This window comes from Lycium barbarum, chromosome 1 (genome assembly GCF_019175385.1).
Source record: "Lycium barbarum isolate Lr01 chromosome 1, ASM1917538v2, whole genome shotgun sequence".
Taxonomy (NCBI): Eukaryota; Viridiplantae; Streptophyta; class Magnoliopsida; order Solanales; family Solanaceae; genus Lycium; species Lycium barbarum.
In genome coordinates this window covers 101152583-101172370 of record NC_083337.1, presented here as the reverse complement: position 1 = coordinate 101172370, position 19788 = coordinate 101152583, and the positions used below count along the sequence as shown (strand labels likewise).

Genomic DNA, 19788 nt, shown 5'->3' with positions numbered 1-19788 from the left:
AGTAAACAAGAAATTTAATGACCCAAAAAAGAAACTTATATTAAACCAAACAATCACTAACTAGCTCATATCATACTCATTAGGCAAATGTTTAAAATGATAGAAATTATACAAACCAGACAATCAACCCCATTAATCTCAGATTCATTAGAAGTTGGACAGGTAAGGAAATTTCTTGTTGAGCTACGTACTTAGAAATCTGTGCTGTGGTACCATCATCAGCTCACCTTAGACAATTCTTACACACAACAATATACAGTAGAATATGTCAAGTGAAAGCTAGTAGTCCAGCCAAGTGAAAGCTAAAAATAATTATAGTGACAAGTGGTAACCCTAATTCTATGGCACAAATCCCATCAAGTAACAAAACTTACCTGGAAGTGTAGCTCTCCTGGCTAATATTAAAATAATAAAATCTACACGTTCCTCTTCCTTTCAGACAATCAAACACAAGAATATCTTGGTATAATTCAAAATTCTCCAATTTTTTTTTTTTAAATCTTTATAGAAAGAGAAATAGGATCTAGAGATGGCATCCAAAGCAATTACATGTTTTAGGAGTAAAAGAACAGAAACCAAAAGGCCTATGTGGTATGTTGCAGTTAATGGCATAGCAACAAGGAGAGGGCAAACAATAGCGTTTAGCACCACCACAGCAAGTGCACAGTGCACAAATCTTGAAGCTTCCAAGCTTCCTCCTTAATGTCTTATTTAGCATCACCATCATTTTCTCCTCAATTACTGGTACCATCTCCCACTCTGATCCTTTTTCCTACAAAAGTCATACAACAAAAATAAAAAATCATTCTTTCTTTTCACCTTTTTTGATATTATCGAGAATCCAGAATTTATGCGATCAGAATGAGTGTGGTCTTATTATATACGCATGCATTTGACAATATATTTTTATCAAGAGAGAGTAGTGGAAGAACTCACATGGGAAACAGAGGCTCCATGAGAAATTATAATTAACATAAGGAATACAAGGGGGAAGAGAACTCCACTAACAGCAGACATCTTTTCTTTTCTTCCTTTTTAACAAAAAAGAGAGTGCCTTTTTTGTTGTATGCTAAAAAAGAGTTGGAGAAGAATTTTGGGAAATGACTGTAGTGAGAATGAGAATGCAACTGTGTATATGGCGTTTGATCTCTATGCAGAGAGGGTATTGTGCATTTTTTTAATTAGTTTCTCATAAATAGAAGTGGTTTAGAAGGAAGATGGGTGGGGAGTGGATTAATGGCATTGAACTGCCAATAATTTATTAAAGCTTGGTTTTTGTTTTAAATTTAAAATCCAGCTACTGAAACTTGAATATATCCTATTTATATGAGATCCTACAAAAATAAATAAGGGAGACTCTCTCTTTACAAATATATCCCGAGTTAAATTTAAAGCTCATCAAAGGAGAAAATATTGACTTTTCGAATCATTCTGAGTGTAGCCTTTGCCTTTTTAAGTGAGCTTTTCAAAGTTAAAGCTTTATTGAAGAATTTGTGTGAACCAGTCCATATGTTCTTGTGTTGGATATACCAGTGTTTCATGCTTCTATACCTCAATGATGTCCCTTTTTTCTGAGAACTCATCTATTGAATAACCTCTTCTGCTTGTACTTCCTATGATATTATGCATATTGGTTTAGCATTCCCGGTAATGAACTATCCATTTCCTGCATAGACATTTGATAAAAAATGATCTAGTTTTGATTCTAAATTAGCATTTGAAACTCATCCATTTTGTAGGATCCCCCGGGTTCGATCCTTAGGCAATTCTGCTAAATGGAAAAATATTTTCATAAAAGGTCACTACTCAAATCTCGCACTTAAATCGTGACAGAACAAATGTTTAATTACAGACAGATTTCCTCTCTCTAACTGAATGCTCTGTTAGGTGTGGAATTGGCCAAACAAGTCAATTCTTTTGTTCACATAGTCGTGATGTAAGCGCTTACCTCATAATAGTTGTGATGTAAGCGCTTACCTCATCATAGGAAATTCATTCCTATAAATAGGTAGCTTATGGTTCATTTGTAAGATATCATTAAGATCATTTGCTATAGACATCCCAAGAGAGAAAAAAATCTAAGAGAAATACTCTTAGTGAAAGGCCTAAGTAAGAGAAGGTCTTTGAGAGAATTTTCTGTGGTAAAATTCTTGAGTGTAATTGGGATTGGGGTTGTGAGGTTGAGTGTTGTAAACACTTGTAATATTTCTTCTTTAATAAGATCTGCAGCAGCAACGTGGACGTAGCTCTCACATTGAGGGTGAATCACTATAAATCTGTGTGTGCTATTTATTCTTCGCTTACATCACGGCGTAAGTAGGTTCTGTCTAAGGAGGTTGGTATTTAAGTGGTCCAGCTGTGACCCTCCAATCTTTCCTGGGAACCTGCTTACAAAGGTCGGATTTGAGATTTAAATCCTAACAACTGGTATCAGAGCAACAGGTTGTGTTGTGATTTAGAAACGATGGGAGGCGAAGATGGTACGACGCACGACATCGGTAAATTCGATGGTACAGACTTTGCGTTCTGGAGAATGCAAATTGAAGATTATTTATATGGCAGAAAGCTTCATGAACCTCTGAGTCCGAAACCAGAGGAGATGAAGCAAGCAGATTGGGATCTCCTCGACAGACAAGTTCTGGGAGTCATTCGACTGACGCTGCCGAAGAACGTTGCTCACAACGTGGCAAAGGAGAAGACCACCGCAGATATGATGAAGGTATTGTCTGACATGTATGAGAAACCTTCGGCAAATAATAAGGTATTTCTCATGAAGAAACTATTTCATCTAAAGATGATGGAAAATGCTCATGTTGCTGCACACATAAATGAATTCAATACCATTGTAAATCAATTGTCATCGGTAAAAATTGATTTCGATGATGAAGTACAAGCTCTAATTTTGTTGGCATCCCTACCAAATAGTTGGGAGCCAATGAGAGCAGCGGTTAGTAATTCTGTCGGCAGTGACAAACTAAAGTTCAACGATGTTAGGGATCGTATCCTTGCTGAGGAGGTGCGCAGGACAGATTCGGGAGAGGCATCGACGAGTTCTGCTTTTAATGTTGAAAACAGAAGAAGAAATTATGACAGAAACTACAACCGAAATAGGGGCAGATCGAAGTCAAGGAATGGCAGGGGTCAATCCAGACCAGGACGAACATTTGAGTGTTGGAACTGTGGAAAACCAGGTCACTTCAAGAAGAACTGCAAGGCGCCAAAGAAGGAGGACAATAAGGGGGCTGGAATCAATGCTGCTACGGAAGACATTGGCGATGCGTTGTTGTTATCGGTTGACAGCCCGATAGACTCTTGGGTGCTTGATTCAGGAGCGTCCTTTCATACCACCCCACATCATGATATAATGACAAACTACGTGGCTGGGAATCTCGACAAAGTTTATTTAGCCGATGGAGAGCCGCTAGATGTTGTTGGCACGGGAGACATTAATTTGAAGATGTCAAATGGATCCTCGTGGAAGATTACTAAAGTTAGACATGCTCCCAAGCTGATGCGAAACCTGATCTCAGTAGGTCAGCTTGATGATGAGGGATATGATCTCAACTTTGATAATGGGTCTTGGAAGGTGGCGAAAGGTGCTATGGTAGTTGGCCGAGGAAAAAATATTGGCACTCTTTACATGACGGCTAGCTGTCGTGATACTGTTGCTGTGGTTGACAACACAAAGAAGACAGATTTGTGGCATTGTCGGCTGGGGCATATCAGCCAGAAGGGGATGAAGCTGTTGGTGACAAATGGTTTAATTCCGGAGCTGAAGACGGTGGACCTTCATACGTGTGAGAGCTGCATTCTCGGAAAACAAAAGCGAGTAAGCTTCTCAAATGCAGGCAGGGAGTTGAAGGTCGAGAAGTTGGAATTGGTGCACACAGACGTGTGGGGACCTACCATTGTCCCCTCCCTTGGAGGATCACACTACTACGTGACCTTCATTGATGATTCAACCAGGAAGGTATGGGTTTATTTTATGAAAAATAAATCCGATGTGTTTAGTGTATTCAAAAGATAGAAAGCCATGGTCGAGAATGAAACAAACCTCAAGTTGAAGTGTTTGAGGTCCGACAACGGCGGAGAATACACTGATGGTGATTTCAAACGGTATTGTGCCGATAATGGGATCAAGATGATGAAGACTATTCCTGGAACTCCGCAACAGAATGGAGTAGCCGAAAGAATGAACCGAACGTTGAACGAGCGTGCTCGGAGTATGAGAATACACTCTGGACTGCCCAAGACGTTCTGGGCAGATGCAGTCAATATCGCGGCCTTCTTAATTAACCGAGGACCGTCAGTTCCCTTGGATTTCAGAATTCCAGAAAAAATCTGGAGTGGCAAGAAGGTAAATTTTTCATTTCTGAAAGTGTTCGGTTGCTTATCATATGTTCATAATGATGATACGGCTAGAAGTAAGCTTGATCCAAAATCAAAGAAGTGTTACTTTATTGGCTATGGTGACACCAAGCTTGGGTACCGATTTTGGGATGAACAAAATCGGAAGATCATCCGAAGCAAGAATGTTGTCTTTAACGAAGAGGTACTGTACAAAGACAAGCTGCAAAAGAATTCAGAATGTCAGGACAAGGAATCAGAAATAGTCGATTTGAGGGACTTTTCGGCACCTGAGCCGCAGCCAGGTACAACCGAGGCAGAGGAACAAACAATCCGAGAAGGTGCTGATGAAAGTGCTAATTCTGAAACAAATGAACAGACGCCAATCACAGAGCTGCGTAGATCATCCAGGATCAGGAAGCCGCTTCACAGGTACTGTCCATCCCTCAACTACATTCTACTCACTGATAGAGGGGAGCCGGAATGTTATGAAGAAGCAATGCAAGTCGATGAATCGACTAAGTGGGAGCTGGCAATGAAGGATGAAATGGATTCACTATCGGCAAATCATACATGGGAATTATCCGAGTTGCCAAAGGATAAGAAGGCATTGCAAAACAAATGGGTTTATCGGATAAAGGAAGAACCCAATGGAAGCAAGCGTTATAAAGCAAGGCTGGTTGCAAAGGGATTTCAACAGAAAGAAGGCATCGACTATACGGAGATCTTCTCTCCCGTAGTCAAGATGGTGACTATCAGAACTGTTCTTGGACTGGTAGTAAAGGAAAATCTACATCTGCAACAGATGGACGTGAAAACTGCATTTCTTCACGGTGATCTAGATGGGGAAATCTACATGCGACAGCCGGAGGGATTCAAAGTCAAAGGAAAGGAGAATCTGGTGTGCAAACTTCAAAAGAGTCTGTACGGACTAAAACAGGCTCCAAGACAGTGGTATTTAAAGTTTGACAGCTTTATGAAGAAAGCTGATTTTTCAAGGTGCGAGGCAGATCACTGCTGTTACTTCAAAAAATTTGAAGACTCGTACATGATACTGCTACTCTATGTCGACGACATGCTAATTGTAGGAGCAAACCTACAGGAGATTGATCGGTTGAAAAAAGGGTTATCGGAAGAGTTTGCAATGAAGGATTTGGGAGCTGCAAAGCAAATCCTTGGGATGAGAATCAACCGTAGCAAGGAGGGCATCAAACTCTCACAAGAAGAATATGTGAGGAAAGTTATCAAAAGGTTTAACATGCATGATGCCAAGCCAGTCAGCACTCCCTTGGCTGGACACTTTCGGTTGTCAAAGGATCAGTCGCCGACAACCGAGGATGAGAAGAAGCAGATGGACAAGATACCTTATGCATCTGCAATCGGTAGTCTTATGTATGCAATGATATGTACAAGGCCAGACATTGCACATGCAGTGGGAGTTGTCAGCAGATTTATGAGCAATCCGGGAAAGCAACACTAGGAGGCTGTGAAGTGGATATTCAGATATCTGAAAGGCAGCTCGAGTTCAGCTCTGTATTTCCGAAAATCAAAAACAGGATTGCAAGGGTATGTTGATGCTGACAACGGTGGTGATATTGATAGCAGAAAGAGCACATCCGGGTATGTTTACACCTTCGGAGGTACTGCAATCTCTTGGGTTTCCAAGTTGCAAAAGATAGTAGCTCTCTCTAGTTGTGAGGCTGAGTACGTTGTTGTGACGGAGGCCACAAAGGAAATGATGTGGCTACAATATTTTCTGCGGGAATTGGATCAGGACCACGAGGGAAGTGTGCTATATTGTGATAGCCAAAGCGCCATTCATTTGGCAAAGAACCCGATTTACCATGCTCGAACGAAGCACATACAACTCCGGTACCATTTCATTAGATCAGCTTTGGAAGATGGAGCGCTAGTGCTTGAGAAGATCGCAGGGAGTCAGAATCCAGCAGACATGCTGACAAAGGCAGTGACGATAGACAAACTGAAGCTATGCTCAACTTCAGTTGGCCTGCACGAAGTATGAAAGTAGGAAAGAGCTGTTGCATCGATCAAAGTGTGAAGACAAATTAAAATTTCGTCTTCAAGTGGGAGATTTGTTAGGTGTGGAATTGGCCAAACAAGTCAATTCTTTTGTTCACATAGTCGTGATGTAAGCGCTTACCTCATAATAGTTGTGATGTAAGCGCTTACCTCATCATAGGAAATTCATTCCTATAAATAGGTAGCTTATGGTTCATTTGTAAGATATCATTAAGATCATTTGCTATACACATCCCAAGAGAGAAAAAAATCTAAGAGAAATACTCTTAGTGAAAGGCCTAAGTAAGAGAAGGTCTTTGAGAGAATTTTCTGTGGTAAAATTCTTGAGTGTAATTGGGATTGGGGTTGTGAGATTGAGTGTTGTAAACACTTGTAATATTTCTTCTTTAATAAGATCTGCAACAGCAACGTGGACGTAGCTCTCACATTGAGGGTGAACCACTATAAATCTGTGTGTGCTATTTATTCTTCGCTTACATCACGGCGTAAGTAGGTTCTGTCTAAGGAGGTTGGTATTTAAGTGGTCCAGCTGTGACCCTCCAATCTTTCCTGGGAACCTGCTTACAAAGGTCGGATTTGGGATTTAAATCCTAACATGCTCTCCGTACATTTCTAAAATACCGATACTTTACAACGGCTAGTTTCCTTTCTCACGAGGTTGAGCCCCACGCTCCGTCCCTATGGGGACACCGGAGCAACCCGAATCGGCGCATAGGGAAGAAATAAACAAAGCTAACACCTCAATAGAGGTTGCTGTAGATGGAATTCAAGAGAAATCTAACTATGCTAAGGCAATTCAAACTGTTATTACTCAAAACCCTAACCAAAAGCGATTTGGGAATCCGGCAATTAAGGCAAATTATACTAGTCATAATGGAGTACCAGCTATTCTATTCAAGACCAATGAATTCTATGGTGATATGGCGGATGAATGTAAGTTCACACTTGCGAGAAAATTCATTAGAACCCGTCCTCAAATTGAGAAGTTAAGAGCACTATTTGCGGAGAAAGTCACGGTTAGAGGTAAGGTTACAATCGGAGTATTTGATCATCAAATTATTTTCTTAGATTTAACCCATGAAAATGATTTCAAAACCGTGTGGTATAAACGATCAATTGAAATTGAGGGCCAAGTTATGTGGCTAGAGAAGTGGACACCAGACTTTAAGCCGGAGGAAGATTCACCGATAGTCCCAGTTTGGGTACTATTGCCGGAATTACCTTTCCATTGTCACATGTGGAACTATGTAAAGGAAATAGTGGCACCCATTGGTAATACTTTAATTATGGAAGCGGCTACTGAAAACAGATCAAGGCCTAGTATGGCTAAGATCAAAGTGGAGATGGATCTTACCAAAAAAAGAAGAAGATAACTTCCATCTTTTGGGATTTGAAGATGTCTCTTGTCCTAGAAAAGGCTTCTATCAGACGATTGAGCACGAAAATGTTCCCAAATTCTGTACACATTACAGAATATTGAGACATTCCATATTGCAATGTAGAAAGGTGGAGAAAAAAAAAGTGGAGGAGTAGGACAACATTGAAGAGATTAGCCAAATTCTGGAAGATGGGAAAGACAATAAAGAAAAGGGGAATGAGGAGATTATAAAAATGGAGATGTTGATACTGAGAATCAAAAGAATAAGGACAACAACAAGGACAAAATAAGAGACTAGGGAAAGGATGTGGACCAAGAGGATAAGGGGAATGGTAATGTTGTTGTTACTGGAGAAATCAGAACAGAGAAAAGAGGCAGGAAAAAGAGAAGCAAATAGATCAGAAAGTCTACAAAAAAGGGAATAAAGAACAAGAGCAGTCTGCTCTTAAGGAGAAATTGGACAAAATAAGAAAGAAAAGGAAAAAGAAGATCCCTAAGAAGAAAACCATTGTCAAGATCAAGATTAGCAGGGAGAAGAGTAAAGATGAGAAGGAAAAAGAAGTTGAAGAGCAAACCATTCAATCTGAAAGACAGCCTGAATTAGAAAACAAGCAACAAATGGATATTATACAAGAGGAATCTGACAACCTGCAGCATATTGATCCTGGAATTCAAAAGAAGCTAGAAAGGGTGGAGATGGAAGGAAAGGAAGGAGAAAAGACTGAAGGAATAGGACACAATATCAAGGAAGTTACCATAAATTCTAACCATTCTTACTGTTTGCCATCTGCTATTAAAAATAACCCTAGCATTAACTTAGTTGTGGATCTAAATGACAACATTGTGGACAATTACAATACAGAAAAGCTTCTGGAAGAGACTGTGGAAGACAAGTTAGGTGATGACAACAATGAGACATCATGGGATCAAGAGATAGATGAGACTCATCAAGATGAAAGTCTGGAACAGAACCAACATTACATGGAGGTGTGTGACAAAAATGGCTTATCTCCAGGAAGGAGGGGAAGAAGCAGACAAATAAAAGATGAAAAAAGAGGTAAAAGCAACAGCAAATTGAAAACTCTGTCCTGTAAAGGGGAGAGGAAAAAAACCAGCAATATCTACATATTTCCTACGATTAGTGCAATCATATGGAACATAAGGAGGGGGGGGGGGGGGGGGGAGGGGGGAGGGGTAAGATCCAAGAAGGCTATTCATAGACTCAAAAGATTGGTTAACAAATACAAAGTAGATATGGTTGCTATCTGAACCTATGGTGAACAAGAATAAAGTTGAAGGTTGTTACGGTTCGCTTTTACGCGGTTAAGGTATAAAAGTTACTACGAGGTTATTGGTGCTCTAATAGGATTTTAGTATTTTTTAGAGTCGCCACCTAATTTATTATGGAAAACTAAAAAAATCGGGTTTAAAGACTTTTTCCAAATAAGTAAAAATCTTTTAGACCAAAGTTCAAGGTAAGGATTCTGGTGATCCCCCAGGCAAGGTTTTACGCACCCTAGTATTAAAGATCCGTAGAATACGGTTGACTTACGAGCTTCAATGTTTGATTAATGTACTTATTTGTTTACAAATGTTTAATTTTCCACAAAAAGATGTCATTTATACCATATCATAATTTCAAGGAAAAAATTTGGCAAAAAGTCCCCTTATAAAAGGGAGTTGGTTTTAAAAATCCACGTAAGTGTTCACTCACTTTGTTGCTGGACTAGGACATACTAAGAATTTCTCCCGAGTAGAGTCAATACTATTCTAGTCCTAACAAAATGGGTTTAGTACCTACGGGTTTTTATACGTATATATGAAATTTTGGAGTATATCTCCATTTTTGTACTCATATATATACATATCTATATATGAAAAATATAAGTTTATTATGAAAAATCAGTTTTGTTTTTATTGTTGAAGCCATAGGTCAATAGTACTCTAAGTCCAAAATTCGCCTTGTCCTCGTACTTGGTCCAAAATGTATTTCAGTCCAATAAAGTTTTGGGCGTTTAGCCCAACAGTTGAAAATGTTCGAGTTAAAAAACAGTCTATTTCCACCAATTTTCTCAAAAAACGTCAAGTTTCCAGTTTTTCAGCCATTTCCAGAATTTGCTCAATATTAAAATACCTCAAGACCCATTTGCCATCAAAACAAACCACATTTCCCATCAAAATAAACCACATTTCTCATTTTTTTCATCCAAATTTATTCCTTAGTTCAACATCAAACTCACAAATAATCAAAGCCAATGGGCTGAAGGCCCAAAATCATCTTTTGCCTTTTTTAAAGTAAACTATTTCCAGGTTTTCTTGCCAAAGGCCCAAAATTCGTCAATTAGCCATTTGAGAAAAAAAAAAAAAACCATTTACCTCATCCAAAACGTTGAGTTAATTGTTAAACTTTTAACAAAATCAGATTGAGTACCAATTTTAGTCATGCAAAACTAGAATTAATCAAGTTTGAAAATGTTTTGAGCGACTTCCTAAATACTATACATTGATTTCCTAAGTTCTACACATGCATAGGGCTTCATTATTCACATGTTTGATACATATACAACATATATACATGCCAAAAATAGCGAGGAGAAGGAGAGTAGACTTTCAAACTGATGGGCCTACTCAAGCCCATTAGTGCCATTTTTACCCATTGGCCAGGCCTTCCAACACGAATATTTGCTTCCCTTTCCATTTCTTTAGCGGACTCGATCAAAGAGAAGGAGGTTGGACCTTAAGCCCAACAAGTATTGATGCAAGAGACGGCCAGAAGGGCCCAAGATTGGTCCCCATGAAACATACAAGAAGGCTAGGATTAGTATTTGTCCAAGTAAGGATACTAAATCACAAAAAAACAATTTATATTCAGGCCAAACAAGGGCATAAACTAAACAAGTAGATCATTAAGTGGTAACATAATTTTTTGGCAGAAAACAGTGTAAGGCCCAAAATGATAAAGAAAATCCCAAAGCCTACCCTAGGCTATTTAACCAGATTCTGAAAGAAAGGAAAACATTCAACCCAAGTATAAAATTTGTTTAAAATACTAGAGGAGATCCAAACATTAATTTAAACAGTCGGCCCAAGAGACTAAGCTGACACAAATATGGGCTCATATTTAAAAGTGGCATAGGTGATATACCTTAAGTATACTGGATATATCCACTTCTATACACCTGTGAGGGTATAGAGGTGAATATACTTTGTATATTTTGGTATATCACCTAGTATATAGGAAAGAAAGCTAATGCATTGACAGGAGATGAGGAAAAATATACTATTCAAGATCCTTTCAGACTTATATAGGCCAACAGTAATTGATTTAGAGCCCTAAAATGAAGGGTAAATAAAACAGACACATAAGGCTACTTCCCTAAGCAAAAAATGAATAATGCTAATCAAACAAATATACACCACCACCAGCCAACATACCATGGGTTTACACACCTATGGAGAGATTAAAACAGCCCAAAAAAGGAAAGCTCTTACCCTCTTGTTCCTGATGCCACACAAGATCCAAGGGGTTTCCAGGAACCCCAGGCATGGTAGACACCAGGGAAGGTTTGAGCTTAATCCCCAAGTTTTTTTTTGCCTCTCCACTTATGTGTTAGGCTCACAGTATTATAGGAGATGAAGTGTACATAAATGGTGTCAACAAACAACCTCTTAATCAATATGTCTAGGTATATTTTTAACAGATTTGGCTATCTTAACATCAACATCAATATCCTATTAAATTCAATCATGACTAATGTAGTGCTTAACTAATGTATTTATACAGTCAAAACAAAACAAAGGATGAACCATAGTTTCATAGATACAAAATCAGTATCTAACCCATTCATAGCATCAACACTTAATTAATTCAAGAAGGCATTCTACAAGACATGAATTTAAATAATGAGTGACTAACCTCCAAAGAGAAACAGTTAATAGATATTAAGTGTCACACACAAGTTATCAAGTAAGCATCAGTTTCCAGGACTTGTTCATCTCCCAAAGAAGCCAAGTTTTAAATCAATTATCACTTGTCAACATGAGAAAGTAATAGGACTGCTATACTCACTTAACAGACTTTAATATACTCAAGTTAACTGCCTAGAATTCTACTTTAGTTATTCTTTGAGGTGAATTAGTAAAGCACAGTTTAAAACCAGTATATCATGAAGGCAAGTACTTATTTTTACCTTAGTGAATAGGTAAAAATATTTAAGCCAAAACAAAGTGACTAAACAAGCCACCTAGCAAGTTATCAATTACTTAAGTTAGACTATCTTAAAAACAACACAGCAGATGAATTTTGCCAAAAGAGGTTTGACAGTTCTCCAACAACTCAAAATGTTCCAGTTTTAAAGTCTCATAGACCAACTACAAATTGAGCATTTTCTACAAAACAAAGACTCCTAACACTAAACAGCAGCTAGGAATCCAAAAGCAAATTCAATAATCCAAACAGATCATCTTTCAGCCAAAAAGTGTTTAACTCTTTTAACAAGAAGAATGCAACTAGGCACAAGATCCAAACAAAGAAAACTGACCAAGTAAGTTAAGCCTGAGTGCTTCACTCTTAAACAGTGTCCCAAATAAAAGAAAGAGTAAAATAGACTTAGTTTAAGGCATGGTTATTTACTAGACTGTGAAAACCTTTTTGAAAACAGAACTCAACCAGAAAAGCAGGCAGTATTTCATATTCATTTAGCTTCAAATTGTTGAGCGGATCATGTAAAAGCACAAAGCTGGACTCAAACAGGGAAAATAGTAGTTGTTCATGAGCCAAGCTGAATCAAACATCAAACAGGACTAGTTTTGTAACATGACAAAAGACTCGAAAACATTAACTGAGACTCATTAAAACCAAGTAAGTATTGAGACAGGATAATGAACTTTACAAACATGTTGTGACCAAACCCTCTTAAATTATCATATATTAACTTGCTTATCATACTTTATCCTAATCACTTAGCCAAGTAATAACCTTCATTTTTTTTATTCAAATATCATGTGACAGCATCAAACTCTTTCTTTAAGTGAATGATTTGTAATCAAATGCACCTTAGGGTCACAAACCATTTGTCCTGCCACTCAACCACAAAAGGAAACAATATGTATAGACTAAAAGGGGCTATTGATTCTTCTTAGATTTACTTAGATTCAGATTAGCATGCCTTTTTCAGGCTCCTAAGTTAATAAGTGACTAGGGTCCAATATTACCAAAACACTCTCAAATAACTCAGCAGTTATATTAAAGCAAACAGGACTCACAGATCAGGATACTAACAGACCAATCATGTCACGCTGTTTTATCCAAAATGTGGATGTCTTAAACTTAGTCAAATACCCCAGATTTCATAAATGGTTCACACCTAGCAGACCTATTCCCATAAAATAGACAAGAAAGGTATAAACCAAGTCATTACCTTTTGAACACAGGGGCATACTAATTAGCTAGCATGGTCATTATCCAAACACATATACCTAATGAACTTATAACAATATATGAACATGAGCCAAGGTAAGTGAAAATATGGTTAAATAGACCCAAGCTTTATCACATATGACTGATCAAAGTTAAACTAATATAACTAAGCCAAGAGTTTCTAGATTAAAAAAGACTCATAACTAATTAATTCTTAAACACATAGATCATACTTCAAAATATCATAAGCCAGAAAGAGCATGGCTTAACAAGAAAACTCAAACCACAGATCATGAAGAAATAAAACACATATTTACATAATTAATAGGTTATTTATCTAAACTAGTTCATCACTTAATTTGAGGATATACAAATGAGTTCTTAAAATCTACATAACTAATCTTCTAAGTGCACATAAGACTAAACCATTACAGAATTAAGTAAAACAAGATTAAGCTAAAACAAAACTAGCATTATAAGACTAAAATCATCACAAATAACCACAAACATCAAGCCATACAAGCATTAGAATACATAAATGACTGAAATGAACTAAAAGAAATAGCTAAGGAAAGAAAATCACCTCTTTGATGCGCAGCCCTGGTTGAGGATTGAAATTGCAAGTTCTTATACTCCTTTCACCATACTCAGCGACTGAATAAAGAAAAGAGACTTAAAATTTTAACTTAAGACTCGAAATCAAAGTTTCAAAGCAAAAATTGCCAAAACTAGAGAGAATCGAGTTCTTTTTTAGTGAATTTATGTATATTCCTCCCCAAAGTCCTCTTTTTTTTTTTTTTGTTGCTGCAAAGTTGGGGTTCTATTTATACAACCTCTAAATCATAAAACCCTAAGTTCCAAACGATGTGCGACTTCTGAAATTTCTCAATAGCATGCCATCATAAACAACATCAACCGCTAAGAAAAACAAATGAACAGATAAAGGGTTAGATTTAACCCAAAATGAGTCGATCTTCTTGGTTCTTCATGAACCAATAGCAACCAAGGATTAAAATTCACAAACAACCAAAAACAATTAAGGATTCGCAGAGTATTACCATTGGATGGTCTAAAAAGAAAAGAAAAGTAGCGAGATATACCATGTTTGGACAGTATTTGATAAGAAAATGTAAAACAATAAGTGCATTGCTCAATATGGTCACATCAGACCTGATAAAAGCATGGTACACCTGCAAACTTGCCGCAAATGGCAAGGATGACATAAGAGCGGGTCCACCGCCCCATGGCGGCGCTAGCCAAGGAAAGAGGGAAAGGGGAAGGGGAAGGGGAAGGGGAAGGGCTGTTTGGACGAGGAAAATAAAGAGAAGGGGGGCTTTTTCCCCTATGTAATTGAACGTTGGGCCGGGTATGGCCCTTGTTAGGCTGGACTCGGTCCAATTAAATAAAGATATATATATATATATATATACACACACACACACACATAGTATACTAATACATATATTAGTGTATATATGTAGAAGGGACAAATGTGAAAATTAATGAGTAGGCAAAATTAAAAGGGTTGATTACTAAGCATTTTAATTAAAACTAAATAATCAATTAATTTACAAACATGGCTGATTTCATAAAATAAACTGAACTTGCAAGCATGGCCTTAATTGAATCAAAACATGAAATTGATTATTTCAAATATGACCTTAATTTGACTAATCAGTTAATTATTTCAATTGTAGGCGTAATTAACACCTCATAAGCAATTTACAAATATAACCATAATTAGTTTTCTAAATCAATTATGATTAATTTAAAAAATTATCAATATGACTTGATTATGCAGAAATTAAAATTTGAGGAGCAAAAAGATCATTTATTTTAATTAATAAATTTCCTTGAAAATAGAGTGAAATACTTAACAATTGAAAATTTGACAATTTAAACAATTAAGTAAATAATTGTTGTAAATTATTTTCTCTTGGTTAATTTTAGCAAAAACATCACAATTGTAAAATACTTAGATTAATTTATAATATTACAAAAATTACTTTATCAAGCAAAAAATGGGTAAAATATTATCTAAATAATTTTATAAAATTACTTTGACTTTTAAAAACACATATTTCACTCTGTTTAATATTCAAGGACTGGGTAATCAAAACAAGTTATAGGAGGTCAAATATTAGGTGTCAACAAAGGTTATAAAAGATTTTTGGGTTTCAACAATTGCATCACCAACTCTAATGGACAGATTTGGTGTTTTTGGAGGGATAGTTGCATTGTTTCTACCATTAAGAACCAAGATCAGTTGATTACCTTGAAAATTCTGAAAAATACCAGTAGTCAAGATCTCTATGTGACTGCTGTTTATGCAAAGTGTACTGCTACAGAAAGGGTAGATCTTTGGAGTAGCTTGGAAGATTTGAATAACACAATTAACAGTCCTTGGTTCATTGGGGGTGACTTTAATGTCATTCTTCACCCAAAGGAGAAGATTGGGGGCAAGCCATAAAGAAATGCTAACAGTTTTGACTTTGCTGAGTGTATAGACTCATGTGGCATGTCTGATATTGGCTATACAGGTTCAAATTATTCTTGGTGCAATAATAAGAGACTGTAACACCTCGTAAATATGTACTAAACCATATTCATGACTCAGGAGATTAGAAACCCAAGAAGGAGAGTGTTGGAATCGAAAATATATTTCAGTTCGAAAAACCCAATGTTACGCTTCAAGGAACAGACCGTAACATGTGTTACGGACCGTCGTTCATACCGTAATAGGTAAGGTTCAAAAAATCACCGTCTCGTAACTTGGAGCAAAGGATGGTTCATCGTTATGGAACGTAACACGAGATACGATTCGTATCTCATGTCCGTAACCCAACCTCAAAACTTAGATCCTCTCTGGAAATTTGACACGCGTTACGGTCCAGTGTTACGGACCGTAACATGATCTGTAACAGTGTCGCGATTGAGACAATTAAAAGACGGGAATTCAGTTTTTATTTTTGATAAGTCTCATTCCTCTCAAGCCCTAACACGAAAGTTCTCTCCTCTCAACTTCTCCAAGCATCAAGGTAAGCTCCTTAAGACCATCCTAAGTGAATTCCATCAATTACCCATGAATTCTAAGTAGGAATTTCATGTTCATAACATAGGGTTTTCAAGAAAACCCAATTAAAGGGAATTCAAGACTAGGCTTTGGGATTCTTCTTCTAACAACAGATTTTTAATACAAGTTTGGAACATTACCAAGTATGTAGGGTTGCTATCTACGAGTGGGAACATCATTGTTCTTCCCCACGCTTCTTCTTCCATAAAGTGTGAAGCTTTACGAAAATTAGGGTTTTTAACCATGTTTATGATAACCCTAGGTCCATGCCCAATGTTATATTATGTATTAAATTGTTGTAAATTCTTCATTGTGTTCTCGATACATCATTTTGATTATTGAGAATCAGTCCGTAATCCATGAAAACCCATACCTTGCATTCCATGGGTTCTTACATGCAAGTTATTAATTACTATGTTTATTTTCATGAGACACTTTACATGTTTACACGTTTTCATGCAAGTATATTATGTAACTATATCCATGTATAACGCCAGTCATGTCTTTATGGAAAACTATGGGCTCAGATGCCACCTATTTTCATGTTCATGTTTTTGGGAATTGCACAGATTACCGAGAAGACTCAAGTAGCCTGAAACTATGTTAGCCACCGTAGGATAAGGGTCGCTCCGTCCAGTTAGGACGATTCCTTCATATTATATTGATTGGATCCTTTCATGTCACGTTTTCATCTCATACCCTTGGCAAGGTGTGGGAGCTCTGCTGGTCCGGCGAGGTATTAGACTCCACGTGCCCACGTGGTGATATCATGTTGTCGGTTTATGAAATTCTCTCCCTACTTATAATGTTTTTACTCATGTTATATCTATATGTAACATCTTCATGACCAGACTTCAGTTTCAGTTTTCATGATGTTATTTCCATGTCCCATGTTGTTTCATTCAGTTGCTTTACATACTAGTACATTCAATATGCTGACGTCCCCTTTTTATTGCCCGGGGGCCTGCATTTCACTACGCAGGTCCAGATTTACAGGATGATGCATCTGCTCAGTAGGATTTTCTCATATCAGCCTATTGGTGAGCCCCATCTCATTCGAGGTTTTAGTCAGTTATCTTTATTTTATCAGTTATGCATTTAAAGGTATGTTGGGGGCCTTGTCCCAGCAAGTACGTTTTCCAGTTAAGACTCATGATTAGAGGTTTTATAGACTAGCCAGTTTAGTTATGTCAGACATGCAAGGTGTTTAGTCATCTTTGGCTCAACTCATGTTATTTTCGCACTCATGTTTCGAACGAGTATTTCATTTATCATTATGACTACATGTGTTTTCTCAAAACCCATCATGCTTACATTATATTTCCGCTCATGTATGCCCTATGATGATTCAGCAAGCCAGGTGGTACTCGAGTGTCGTGTTTCTCTCAGGACATGATGATTCAGCAAGCCATGATGATTCAGCAAGCCGTATGGCACCGAGTGTCGTGTTTCTCTCAGGCCATGGTTCGGGGCGTGACAAAGCTTGGTATCAGAGCACTAGGTTCAAGTGTCTTTTTAGAGTCTATGAAACCGTGTCCAGTGGGATCACTTTTATATGTGTGAGGGCCCCATACATATTGTCACGACCCAACTAGAGGCCATGACGGGTAATCGATACTGACTACCGAACACCACTTATCATGCTAACTATCATACTCAACCTGGGCATATATTGTTTTTAACACAAACTTATCATAAAACGATCTCCGAATATCTCCCGAAACATGTGTACATGCATAGGCCCATAAGGCTACAAAAATAATGTACAAGATATACACTGAAGAAGTCTCATAACATGTACTACCCACACATAAGTATCTACGAGCCTCTAACCGGAACACTAAAATCACAAGGACAGGACAGGACCCTGCCATGCCCCCATATATACACTAAAAGAATATACCAATAGGCTGCGCCTCCGGAGTAGTGGGGTACTCCTGTAAATCTGCTGAGTAAGCTCCTAAGCATCTTTAGTGTTTCCCTGTCTACCTGTGGGCATGAACACAACGTCCATAAAAGAAAAGAACGTCGGTACGAGCAATGTACTGAGTATGCAAGGCATGTATATCAACATAATAAAGAAGTAAGAGAACATGAGATGAAGAGATAACCTGTAACTGATTGCTTCTTAAGGCGGAATCATGCATGCTAACTTTCATAATAAACAATATCATATCATGTATGCATGTATAAACTGCCCGACCATATACGTACGGTGTGATCATCATTAGCCCGCGTCCGGGGTAAACATCACATGCCGCCCACTAGTGGTGTCTGCCTGGCCAATTAGGCACGATGTAATCATCATCATAGCTGCCCACTACGCTTGTCGTAGTGGTGACTGCCTAGCCAATTAGGCACGGTATAATCTTGCATATACATAATCTAAAGCATGCATGAGAGCTTAAGTGAAAGCTGTAACTCTATCAGAGTGAAGTAAGGTCGGAAACCTTCGATTACATTTTGGAATAATCCTCATCACTATGTCTCACCTTGAAGGAACTAATATCATGAGGTGAGATAACAACAAGAAGTAACATCAATGAAGTCATAAAGTTAAGATTATCAAGCTCATCATAGCATCATTATCATTATCGTTATCATTATCATTATCATTGAACATATCTTATCTCTATCACATAAGAAGCTCTTACGAATCTTTGACTTCCATCTTTTGGGATGTAAGAAGGTCACGGAGATATGGAAAAGAAATCATAACATAGGAACCATGCCTTTGAAAGAAGGGGACTTGATTTACATACCTTTACATCTCATTAATGACTAAGCGCTCTCCTTCCAAGCTCACAACTTTACATTCAAGAGAATTTGTACTAATGTTAGATAATTAGAAACACGCTTAAGTCTAGGCTAAAACGACTATGGGCTAACGAAAATTGGGCAGCATTTCCTTTGTTTCGACAACTTTATCTGTATAATAAACAACTCCCTAATAGTAATAGTAACACCCATAATATCATAATCAATTAACTTCTTCAAGTTAAACATTATTCAATCCTCAGAATTCTCTTTCAAATCATCCACAACGATGACTACAATACAATAACATATTCATTTTTCACATAATGCTCCCTCAATGACATTAGCATCACTCATAACAAGATTATACTCATCTCATGCTAAGAATCATGACTCAAATGAACTTTCTACTCAAAATTCCCTTACTTCCATATTTTGGGCTCATATTCTACTTTCTTCTCTAATTCAAGTCTGTCAACCACTCAATACTTTTAATAATCATGAGATAGATGTAAAACTCACCTTTGATCATGTAAGGATAAACTTTAGATGAATGTACTTCACTTGAGAGAAGCTCTAACTTCAATACAAATAGAATTCTTGACTTCTATCAACCCTAAATATCCTCTTCGTCCCTTGATTCTTGGTAAGTAGTCCTTGATCCCCCTTGGATTTATGTTAATATGATATGGAGAATATTCTAGAGTCTTCAAGACTTCTAGAGAAAGTGGAAATTGAAAAATGAAAGCATGGGTCGTCTATTTATAACTGGAA

General features: G+C 37.5%; 1 protein-coding gene across 1 annotated transcript; it reads right to left on the bottom strand.

The window, feature by feature from the left end:
• Positions 1-447: 447 nt before the first annotated feature.
• LOC132642454 (uncharacterized) lies at positions 448-1294 on the bottom strand. The gene is made up of 2 exons (XM_060359654.1): positions 937-1294; positions 448-772 (listed from the first exon to the last, which is right to left on the bottom strand). Exons 1-2 carry the CDS (start codon positions 1015-1017, stop codon positions 524-526), a joined length of 330 nt encoding a protein of 109 aa, XP_060215637.1. The 5' UTR covers positions 1018-1294; the 3' UTR covers positions 448-523.
• Positions 1295-19788: the final 18494 nt, after the last annotated feature.